Source organism: Caretta caretta, chromosome 5, assembly GCF_965140235.1.
Source record: "Caretta caretta isolate rCarCar2 chromosome 5, rCarCar1.hap1, whole genome shotgun sequence".
Taxonomy (NCBI): Eukaryota; Metazoa; Chordata; order Testudines; family Cheloniidae; genus Caretta; species Caretta caretta.
The window spans coordinates 73,571,444-73,583,963 of record NC_134210.1 but is presented as its reverse complement, the minus strand read 5'-3'; the positions used below and the strand labels follow the sequence as shown (position 1 = coordinate 73,583,963).

At 38.9% G+C, this 12,520-nt stretch overlaps 1 protein-coding gene across 3 annotated transcripts in view; it reads right to left on the bottom strand.

Annotated features, from left to right (window-relative positions):
• The window catches only part of KCNN2 (potassium calcium-activated channel subfamily N member 2), a 110,219-nt gene extending 97,701 nt beyond the window's left edge, over positions 1–12,518 (bottom strand). For 2 of the 3 annotated variants that reach the window (XM_048850998.2, XM_048850999.2), the window contains exons 1-2: positions 11,311–12,518; positions 10,451–10,546 (exon numbers count right to left, since the gene is read on the bottom strand). In XM_048850998.2, the coding sequence (XP_048706955.2) occupies positions 10,451–10,546; positions 11,311–12,405 (1,191 nt within the window). In that variant the 5' untranslated portion in view covers positions 12,406–12,518. Of the gene's footprint in view, positions 1–2,426; positions 2,567–10,450; positions 10,547–11,310 lie in introns of those variants that run through there. The other variant, XM_075128611.1, reaches the window with a different exon arrangement.
• Between the last annotated feature and the right edge of the window lie 2 nt (positions 12,519–12,520).

Genomic DNA, 12,520 nt, shown 5'->3' with positions numbered 1-12,520 from the left:
TTAGAAGATAGTTTTACTCAAAAAAGTGACTCTGCAAAAATGTCATTGTGGGGTCATATACTTTTGTCTTCCAATTATTTCCATAACAAAAACATGCTCATTATACAAAATCTCTACCATCCTCCCCACTCCTGAAAACCTAGGCTCTGAGAGTCAAGCTGGGTTTCTTCCTTCTAAAGCATTATCACCAGTAATTAATGTTCTGCAAACCAAATTACAGCTTCCGTTACACCTGTGCAACACCTTTATTTTCTGGTTATGCCTCCGGTGACACCTGTGCTGTCTTATTGCCGTCAATGGGTTTGCTCAGGTACAACTGATTGTAACATAGTGAACAATTCTGTTGATAATGCTCAAGGGATAAACTTCAGCTCACTATGTGGGCTCTGAGGTGTTCACACAAGTAGAAATTTCTGTTTTTCCACTTAAGTCATCAGATATGGCTCTGAACACATGAATGAAGCACATCTGTAGTATAAGAAGGTGCAATTTTAATAGAGTTATTTTTAAGAATATATCTACTTTTTAAGAGAGAAAGATACACAAAAATATAAAGGACTCTTAATAAAAATATTTAAAATAAAGAAACCTAACGGCTTTTAAAATATAAACACATGTTGCTGTTTTAAACTAAAAAATCATGTAGGCCATAGCTCCTGGTCTTAATCAGTATGGAGCAAAGCCAGCAGTGCTGAAGGTTATTCATAAGAAGAATGGGCTACTCCTTCAATAAGAATTCAGTTCTGCAAGGTGCTGAGTGACCACAATTTCACCAAATGAATGGGAGCCGAGACAACTCTGCACATTGTAGGAGGCACTCAGCACTGTATGTCTCACAACACATTTCATTATCAGGCCTTGAATGAACACCCAACTTGTTTTCTTTTCTTTAAAATGAAGTTTTTTAAAAAGGTAAATGTAAAACTTAGTTTTTTGAGGGTCTAGTTTGACACTGATCAATGAGGTCAATTTCAGGGATTGTTCTAGTGAAGAGTAGAAGAGAAATGTATCATATACTCAACAGCAATATTTAAAAAGGGTATACACAGGGTGGATACATAAAACAAACTATTGGTATCTTCAGTTGCATAAGTCTAGCTTAAAATAAATTGATCCTAAGTGACAGCAAGTGCTTCATGTTTTACTATTCTCTTTAACACAAGAATACTTTCTAAACCAGAAAGATGTTCTATAAAAATGAAATGTGACCCAGTGGAAACTATGAAGTTTGTTTCAATAAATTTTCTAAAATTAAAGTAACATGACAAAGTTGACCTACCTAGTCACAGTGAAAATACATAAGCTACTAAAAGTAAAATCGTTAAATATTGCATAGACCAAATTTTCAGACTGGACTTTTCTCATCCACCTGTCAAATGTAATAGGTTTTGTAAAATTACAAAAAAATTAAATACTATTAAAACAAGGAGCAATATTTGATATTGAATACTGATTTTCTCTGTTCAGTCATGAGCTGTTTCTCTTCTTTTTTCAACAGACTAGCGTTCTATTTCACTTGGTTCAAACAAATCTGACTCTTGTTTTTGCTACCCCAAAACAGTATTAAAAACAGATGAAAAGGTAAATAAGGAAAGCATTGTTATTAGCCAATACATCCAGCTTATCCAAAACCAAACTACAAAATTAATTATAGCACATCCTCTCTAATGCCTCTTCTGTTAGAGGTAACTTAAATTTTATTTAAGACTAATTACACAAGTCCAAAATATTAAAATGGTTCATCCTTTAGAATGAGAATAAAAAAAGGGATTGCATTCATAGGTGCTGACTCCATGGTACTCCAGCCCTAGAGCACCCATGGAAAAAATGCTTAGCAACCACCAGCCACAGCTGTTTGGTGGCACCCCCAATCAGTTGATCAGGGCACCACCAAAAAACTGATTGGAGGCTAGGAGAGGGCAGAGAGTGGGCAGGGCCCTCAAGGAGGCGGCGGAGTGGGGGTGGGAAGAGGTGGAGCGAGGGCAGGGCCCTGGGGGACAGGGCAGAGCAAAGGTGGGGCCCTGGGGGAGGAGGTGGAGCCTTGGGAGAGAGCAGGGGTGGAGAACTCCCAGGGAAAAGAAAAACTCAGCTCCTATGATTGGATTATATTGGTAGTGAGGGTTAATTATACTGACTAAAGTTGGCCAGATGCTGTGGAAGCTTCCACATACAGCTCTGTCGAAGCTGCTATTCCTGTTCTGGCCCCCTCTCAAGTTAATTATACACATATACATCAAATCAAATTCAAAGGCCAGAACACCACAGTTAGTAGACCAGACATTCATTTCATAAATCAAATCGCAGAAATGTATTCTACATTTGTTGGGCCTGACTCCACTTCACTGACTTCACTTAAATTGATGTAAAACAGAAAAAGCTGCACGGAAGTGAATGAGAGCAGACTCAGGCCTATTGTCTATACTTACCTTTAAATTTTTATGCTGTTCACCCTGTATCTTATGGGTCACAGCGTCAGCTGGTGTAAATTGTCATAGCTCCATTGAGTGCAATTGAACAATTCATACAAGTTGAGGATCTGACCCTCAGTTTCCAAATTGTTTTGCTTCCAACTTGTGTAATAATTAATATTCTTGCCAGTTGTTCATGCTGTGGTAAATAGTAATTACACTAGCTCGGCCATCATTATGACAGCCACACATGAAAGAAGCTCAAATGGTGCACTTGGATGAACAAGGCTAGTTGTTTTTATAATCATTCAGTTCTTCAATGGTCCATTTATCTGATAAAAGAAATTATTGCAGATGAGCGTCCTTGAATATAAGCTTATTAGACCTCAGAACTCTCATTCAATTAACGTTAGTTGGAAGCCTAGACCAGGTTACATTTTTCTTTCCCATCACCTCAGTCCCTCTTTTTTATATATGGATTACAATGATCTGATATTCAGAGGTGTCGAGAACCTACAATTTCTATTAAAGTCAACAGGAGATATGGGTGTTTTATACCTTTGAAAAATCAGGCTATAGCTGGTCTCAGTTAGAAAGAGGAAGATGATCAGATTGGATGGAACACTTAAAATACATACAGATCAGGCTTTAAATAATTACTCAGTAGTGTTGATTTGACAAACGAAGGGAAATAATCTATTCAGCCTACACAGAGGTTCTCAAACTTCATTGCACCATGACCCCCGTCTAACAATAAAAATTTGCTTTGTGGTGAGTTTTGTAAGAATAAGGTCTGAGCTGCATCTAGCTCTGAGAAAAAAAGGCAATGCCACCTCCAGTAATATCAGAGTAACATGTCTAATTTCTCATGCATTGCTATGAAAATTTTCCCTGTACAAATTATGAATTTCAACATCATTACGGTCAACATAATTCAACATTATGTTCTCTATCTTGGAAGAACAAGTTTTAATCATGTTATACATCGCTGTTCAAATTACGTAAATAGTATTTGGCAACATACTGTGTATACATAGAATGAGTGCCTTACACATTGTATATCAGATGCCTTATCCATTTTTGCAATAAATAATTAATTCCAAAAATAGAATCAGCAAAAACTACCAATAATTCCTTTTTAATGTATCCTATTCATTTGTGTATTTTAGGATCACAAAGCAGCAGAAGGAAACCAACCCAAAATTTTCATGTTAGCCTTTTCCTTACTTTATCAGATTTAGGGTTGTCAAATGATAAAAAAAAATCACAATTAATCGCAAGATTAAAAAAAAAATCATGGATTAATCACAGTTTTAATCACATTGTTAGACAATAATCGAATACCAATTTTAATTCAACATGGAAGTATGTCTTCTGGAATGGTGGTAGAAGCATGAAGAGGCATACGAACATTCAGTATATCTGGCATGTAACTACCTTGCAACGCCGGCTACAACAGTGCCATGTGAATGCATGTTCCCACTTCAGGTGACACTGTAAATAAGAAGTGGGCAGCAGTATCTCCCGTAAATGTAAACAAACTTGTTTGTCTTAGCGATTGGCTGAACAAGAAGTAGGACTGAGTGGACTTGTAGGCTCTAAAATTGTACATTGTTTTGTTTTTGAGAGCAGTTTTGTAAAAAAAATTCTACATTTGTAAGTTGCACATTCATTCATTACAGTAGCTGTATGAAATGAACAGAAAGATACTATTTCTTTTGTTAATCCTTTTTACAGTGCAAATATTTGTAAACAAAAATAATAATATAAAGTGAGCAGTGTACACTGTATTCTGTGATGTAATTGAAATCAATAACATTGAAAATGTAGAAAAACATCTAAAATATGTAAAATAAATTTAAATTGGTATTCCCTTATTGTTTAACAGTGTGATTAAGACTGCAATTAATTGTGATTATTTTCTATCTCACGATTAATTGTGATTTTTTAAAATCTAGTTAATTTGTTTAATTGCTTGAGTTAACTGTGATTAATTGACAGCCCTAATCAAATTCTATTTCAGACACACTGAACTATCTAACTGCTCAGTAATGGAAAAAAAACCACAGTGATTCAATGCCCAATTACATTTCCACATTCTTGACATGGTTGACACTGTACTAACTGCAACTGACAGGGCAACTTTTACCATTCTAGTATTCTTTATTTTTAGCTGTCTCATTCATCAAATGAGACAGTAACGATGAAATTCATCTGAGCTATTTCCTTTTCCTCAAAACTTTCAACCAAATGCTCAAAAAGAAAAAACATTTAATACTGTCACTAAAGACTTATAAAGGTCAGCTCTGGAATCAGAAGCTGCTAGTCCTAAAAATGAAGTATTGCAGACAATTTAGCCAATGTGCTTTTTATTTACCTTATGCTGAATCAATATTGAATAAAAATTCCTGTCTCCCTCCACCCATAGCTTTCCCAATTTCTTGTTGGTGGCTTCTGCCCATATTGGCCTTCCTGCCACACACACTTATGCTGTGCATGCATGACAGGTCAAGAAATGCCAACAATCCCATTTTGTGGTAAACCAACAGCAACACACATAATTAATTTGTGGTGCAGCTCTGTCCACCCAGCAAGCAATGATATATTACCATTCCATTATATCAATAATGTAAGAACCTCTGTGTGTGCAGACCCTTTATAAGTAAAGCACTGCTAAATGATATGTGGTATGTAGTGCATACCAGAAATCATAGAGATTATGTCTCATTTCATTCAATATGTACAAAGGTGGCAAAATTTAGAACCCTATAGTTAAACTTATTACAGCTTTATTTAAAATAAAAAGAAAGGAGAAATCAAAATTGCCTCAATCATCATAATTTAATGTGTACAGCATATCTCAAGGTTCATTATTTTCATTCATTCATTCTCCCACAGTTTTCTTGGGTTTATAACTTTAAACATTCTATTTAAACTAAAAGTCCATATAGAAAAGATTATCCCATAAATTATGATGTATAATTGTAAAAGTAAACCACTAGCCCTGGAGAGTTTCTGTCTCCATTACACAGGTTCCCAGTTCCTCAGTGGGATATTAGATAAGCCTTAGAATGATGGGCCACTAGTTTGTCACTGGCCAATAAAAATAAAGTTTATTATTCTCACCCTACCGATCTCAAAAACTTCCATAGCAGACTTTTGCAGTCAGGGAAGCAGCTATCCTGTGTCAGGACTCTAGTGACAACATTGAGTATGCTTTCCCTATGGAGACATACTTTCTCCTCCAAACAGAGAACAGTTTCTTTGAAGAAACTAGAAGGCTTATGGATCTTTCATGGGCCAAAAGTCACTGAGCCTTCTTTAGCCTGGATAGGGATGCTAATGCATATTTCATAATCTCCCAACTAAAATGTTTTCATAGCATTATGGATATGAGACAAATGAAAAAAACTCAGTGTTAAGGCTGTCTATATCTTTGACTCCTGATGTTCTTGCCTTGTTCACAAAGACATAAGCTAAGAATAAAGTATGATCCTCACCTTTAAAATGTCCTGGATCCTGCTAATTTGTGCTAGCTTTAACATAACAGTTAGAAATTTAATAAATTATTGTAATAGATCCCCCTTTACCCATTGAGAGTTTAAAAATAAACATTTTTATAATACACTAACTCAATCACTGAAAGTCTATTTCAAAAATGTATTTGTTTAAAAAACACTTTAAAAAGGCTGCAAAACATGCAAACATCATCCTTTTCCTAATACTCTAGAAATGTAGTATTCAGGAAGCCTTGATATATGTACATTTATTGGAGCATAAAAATGAATTTGTTTTGCTAATGGGTTTAGAATGCAAGACTTAATGTGCATTCAAAAATCATGAATTTCTATTCAGTTAATATCAAAAGCCAATAAAAATGTATTTAAACCTTGCATTTCCAGGAGCATTTTTAAATGGAAACTGAAAATTCTTTATAAATGATGTTTACATATAGCTTCTGTTTAGAACACCAGGACGTAAAGCATCACAGCCAAGCACTGGCAAAAGAATTTCCAATATATGGTGCTGTCTGCGGTGCTGAAGGAGAATAAACCAAGCTATGGCACAAGGAACTGCTGACCTTCTGCATTTTCACTATTGAATACATGGTCTAACAAAATAATACTCTAACATGTATCAGCTCAACCAAGGCTGTAATATAAAATTTCCTCCATAAAATAACTTTGTGAAGGAACCTCATAATTCTATTAAAACCCGCTTACCAAACATCCTTAAGATAGAATCCTTGTGAGGTCTGGACAGGCAAGCTGCAAAGTTTAGCTTTATTGCCAGTTTGACTGTTTTACTATCAGAATACATCAGAACAGACATTTAAATTGGTAGCACACATTCACCTCCAATACAGTGAAGGACTGAACCACACATTGTTCAGACTTCCCATTAGCAGTAGCTCAAGGGAGTATGTCATTGAAAATGAAGAAGAAATTTTGATTCCAGCTAGTAGGCATTTTAGGCCACCAGGTGCCGTCAAGAGAACTTCTGAGAGCAGAAACAATCTGTAAACTTTCATCATTTGTCACAAAATACTCTGCATCATGTTTTGTAGAACAAATACCTCTTATTTCCAAGTAGCGTTGCTTCCCTCCAATTGTAAAACGTATCACACTACAAACAGAGAATATGGATATTCTTCCAATCCCCAGAATATTGTTTGCTAACTCAACGAGTTCCTGTTAATTTGCACTGTACTGACTAGCACAGTCTCAACACTTCTCAGATGAGGATTAGAATGGAATCAATGCCCAAACACAGATTTGGTTTACAACAAATAGTGACAGGTTTCAGAGTAACAGCCGTGATAGTCTGTAACCGCAAAAAGAAAAGGAGTACTTGTGGCACCTTAGAGACTTACAAATTTATTTGCGCATAAGCTTTCGTGAGCTACAGCTCACTTCATTGGATGCATCTGATGAAGTAAGCTGAAGCTCACGAAAGCTTATGCTCAAATAAATTTGTTAGTCTCTAAGGTGCCACAAGTACTCCTTTTCTTTTAACAAATAGTTAATTGAAACAAGCCTCCAGAAAAAAAACAACCAAACAATAAAACCTTCATTGTCAAGTATGCACAGCTCTATAAATATAATCCTATAGTCCTCACTCAAGATAAACTCTCATTGAAGTTAACAGAAGTTAAAAATTTGACACTATAGATGTCCCTTCAGAAAACAGATGGATAAAAATTTGATCTTCTTTAAATCTACTGTTAGTAGGATTATGCAATATTTTTCATGGAACAATAATTGAAGAATAGATTTCACCATTTCTGTTACAAGCCAAAATATTTAAATTGTGTCCACTGTATTCAGACATGAAGTGTAACATTCACTTATACATCCAGTTATTATTTGCTACTTATATGGCTATTTATGTTGCTTTTGTTTGTTTTTTACGGAAAGGTGAATAAAAAGTTTTAAGTAGGTTGTCTCTAAATAAGGAGGAGATTTAATGTTGTCAGCTTAAAAGTGGTATAGTGCCCTTTCCCATGTTGATCTCCTTCTTCGTTATCCAGGTAAATAAACTGAGCCCTGAAGATCTGCAGTTTATCCAGAACCCTACAATGTCTATTGGCAGCCTATAGTACCTTCCTGATGAAAAGAAACTGTATCACTATTTTGCAACTAAGTATGTTTTTAGTTTTAATGCTGTCAGGCAGTGTTAAACTATATTAACTTTGATTAAGCTAGTAGATGGTGTTACTCATTCTATATCATGTCATTTACTGGGAAGCTTTCTAAGAGGGTCACTAAATCCAGAAGAACTCACAGAAATGCAACCAAAGTTGCATTTTTGTTTATTACCAACCAGAAAAACAAATGAGGCACTGTAAGGTAGGGTTGCCAACATTGTATTTCAAAAATAAGGGACTGTTTTCTTAGCACCTTCCCCTCCCCGATATTATTTATTAATAATAATAAGCAGCAGTACTCACCTACATTCACCAGAGGTATTTCTTGCTGTACAGAGATAAAAAAAAATAAGGGACATCCCTTGTAATAAGGGGCTGTTGGCAACCTTACTGTAAGGTCTTTGATTTTATATATATATATATATATATATATATATATATATATAAGCCGAAGAACAGAAGTCCTGGATTTTGTTAACAACTGGAGAAGACACATACAGAAAGACGCACAAGCTCCAGCTTTATTACCAGCTGTAGCAATTATTATTTGCAAAAATTTAGCGGACAAATGTAAATCTACAGTCTTTCTAAACAATCAGTACTAATCAAAATCCTAGGACAAAATCAGTGGTATATTTTTTAGATTTGTTGTAGATTAGAGTTCCCTTATCAATTCAATTGTAGGCACATTTCCTCTACAAAACATTGACTTCTCCAAACTTCAGAAATGTTAGGGCTTTTTTATTATTATTATTTATTTTGGTTAGGGTTGTGAGTTGTTTTTTTGGGGGAGGGCAATAATCTAAATCTAAATAATCTAGTTATGGCGATTATTTAATGAACAAATGTTTGAGTACTTTTAAAATTTTTATTTTACTGTAGTTTGGAAAATTAACTCAAATTTTTTCAAACTGATTTTATCTTAAAATTTCTTTATATTTTCTATTTAAAGTTTCTTAACAGAATTGCATACAGAAACTGAAATATCTAGGAAGGTCGTTTTTAAGTACATTTTTACATAACATACTTCTACAGTTTTCATTATGAGAAACACTGGGGTGGAGGGGAAAGAACTCTGCATTACAGAAATATCAACTTATTTTTTTCTATTTTTCTTAAGTCCTCCAGTAGTTTATATTAACACTTCCACAGCAACTACTCAAGAAGAATTAAATTAACAGGCTTCTCAGCTCTATGATCTTAGTGCAAAGAAACTAGAGCCCGATTCAGAAATGGGAGTTTTGCATGTATAAGGACTGCAGGATCAGGGTCCTATTTTGCAAATGGTCTCAGATAAAACAGTATTCTTTTACTCTAACATTAGCAGGTAGAAGCCTGTACTTACGCTTATATAACAACTATATTCTAGATCGACACAGTGGATGAGGTAATATCGTTTATTGGACCAACTTTGTTGTAGCTCAAAAGCTTTTCTTGCAGCAACAGAAGTTGATCCATTGACCTTGTCTCTCTAATATCTGGGACCAACAAGCTGCAACCACAATTATATTATAGTTCCTTTATAAGTGTTCCATTTTTCTTTCTGTTAATTGATACAACACAAACAAGTTTCTTTGTCCTTGAAAATATTCGCTGCTGCCTTAAGCCACAAGTTCTCTATAGTCAGAAATAACAATAGGATTATATACATCTAGGAATAAAACACCAAAGAAAAATTAATGTGGAGATTATCCTTATTTGATTATAAATACAATACTTCACTCCTTAGCTGAGCAAAATCCCATTTGAAAATTTGGTTTATTTATGGAAGGAAGTCTACAAGTCCTGAAAAGGTACATTTTAAAATACTAATGAAGACAACACTTAGTTGATCATTACACTTTTTTTCTCACATTTCTTTACTAACTGCCTGTAATTTCTGTGGCATTAAAAAAATCTGTTCACAGTTTAAACATTCTATGGCTTGTTTTATTTATCTTTTTTCTTTCCAACTATTGTCTTATCTTCAGTGTTTAGGGCAGTATGGTGAAGACTTCATATCTAGAGGTGACTGAAGTCTCTCTACAATTAATCATGTGATCTAATGAGGATGTATGGATCAGCATAATATAGCTCTAAATTCTGGGCTAAAAAGTTCCCCTTATAGCATAAAACAACAAGTGTGCACAGAATACTCTATGCAGTCATTCAGAATAAATGATTATGCAGCATGTTACAGACATTTTTATAACTTCTAATAAGAATATCAATGTATTATATTTAATCTCTTTAAGATCCCTTTGAAATAGATTCAGTAAACTTCAGTAGAAACAAAGTGAACTTTTTCTGACATACTGGAAAAAAGTAATTACTCACCGAAGAATGCCTTTTGAAAACTGAGTCTTTTCATTACCGACAGTTTCAATGTTTGGTAGTTTATAAAGTGAAACATTACCTGAATTTCCCTTGCGTGGTATACAATAATAAGACCAAGCAGAATAATCGTGGAGAGGCTAATAAGGCATTTTAGAGCTAATGAATACAGCGACTCCTGCAACAGAAAAACATTTGAGTGTCCATGAAAAGACATACACCTTTATAAAAAGACTTTTTGTCCTTCATCCTTCTGAACTGTGATGGGGGAAAATCTATCTTGCATAACAGAGACCAGGATTACTGACTTGATTTCTCTCTTTTAAGGATGAAGAATAGCTGCCCTAAATCAAAAGGGCTACTTGTCATTGCTTCAGCAGCAGGTCCAGTACAGGTGGGACAGCCAACACTGGGAAACCAATTTACTCTAGGAACTGCCAATGGGATGGAGCGCTCTAGCCCGAGAGGAAAAAAAAGTTTCTCTCAAGTCTACAGCATTATGCAAATCCAAAGAAATTGACCCTGGCTGGCAGAATGAAAAATTGAGGGTGGCGATTTAAACGGCTGATTTAGAAAATACACTTTTCTTTTCAAATTGTTCTTAAATCCCTTCTCTCCCTCCTCCTCTGTCCTTCTCATCCTTTCCCTCCCAGGTTCGTAGGGCAGGAGCAGCGCCTAACGGACACTGGTGACACTGGCAGGCGTGTCTGCCCGCCTAGTGGAAGTGAATGCGGAGCGTGTCTGCAGGGCATGCACTGGGTGGGAGTCGCTCCCCGCAGGGGACAGATCAAACTGCGGCTGGGACCTTGGAGAGAGCGCGGAAGGCAGAAGGAGAGGGTAGGAAGCTGGGGCCCGGGAGAGAGCAAGCCCAGCAGCAGGAGTGAGAGAGTGGCCGGCAGCTATAGCGCGCTGGAAGGGAGGCGAGCGGGGAGGGGCAGGTACCTTGGTGTAGGCGCCCCAGGACAGCTCGGTCTCGATGACCATCACCACGATGCCGAACATGCCGAAGATGAGCGCGTAGTCGCTGAGCCGCTTGCGCTTCTCGAAGAGCGCTCGGCGGTGCCCCAGCTTGTAGCCGATGTTCTGGTTCTTCTTCTTGCTGGACTTGCTGCCGCTGTTGTTCTGGCTGCTGCCCCCCACGCTGCCCCCGGGGCCGGGGCCGTGCAGCGCCAGGTTGTTGGAGTTGTTGTGCTCCGGCTTGGACACCACGATCTCCGGGGCTGAGGCGGCGGCGGCGGGGCTGGAGAGCGGCGGCTGCAGCGGCTGGGACTCGGAGTCCAGCTCCTGCAGGTTCCTGCGGGACGAGCTCAGGTGGCTGAGCGGCCGCATGACGCCGCCGTTGTACCTGCAGCTGCTCATGGCTATTTCGGTGAAGGGGTTGCTCTCCCGGCGCTGGTGGGGCGGCTGCTGGTGGTGGTGGTGGTGGTGGTGGGTGCTGCCGCTGCTGACGCTGCTGCTGGGGCTGGCTGCCTGCTGCTGCAGGCTCTGGCACTGGTGGTACTGGGGCTGGTGGCACTGGTGGTACTGGTGGGGGTGGGGCTGCCTGGACGAACCGGCATGGCTGGAGGGGGTGAGCTCGCTCACGTTCAGCTGGCTGCCCTGCCTGGAGGAGGCGGCGGAGGAGGAGAGCGGCGAGGAGTGGGTCCTGAAAGCGCCCGACAGGGGCGAGGAAGTGCGGAGCAGCAGGGGCAGGCTGTCCCCCGCCGCAGCCCCGGAGTAGGTGCAGTTGTTGCACTGGCGGCAGGGGCTGTGCTGCTGGAGCAGGCTCTGCTTGCCCTGGCCCGGCGGCGGCGGCGGCTGGCAATGCGGGCGCGGGCGCTGCTGCTCCTGCTCTGAGCAGAAGCCCGGCGGGAACTGCAGCGACGTTTCCATGTCAGAGCTGTTAAAGCTGCAGGAGGACCAGGCGGTGGTGCACCCTGCGCAATGCGTTACGGTCGGCAGTGGCGAGTCCTGCCGCCGCCGCGAAGGGCCCATCCCGGCGCCCGTAGAATCCAGCCGGCGAGTCCGATTGGTCGGGCGAACCAAAACAATGGGCATGACGTCACCTGGAGGACGGGAAAGCTGCGGCGTGAGGCGAGGAGCGAGGGACGGGAGGGGGCGCGGGGAGAATCCCGGGAGCAGCTGTCGCTGCCAGCCAGCGCGAGCGCTGCTC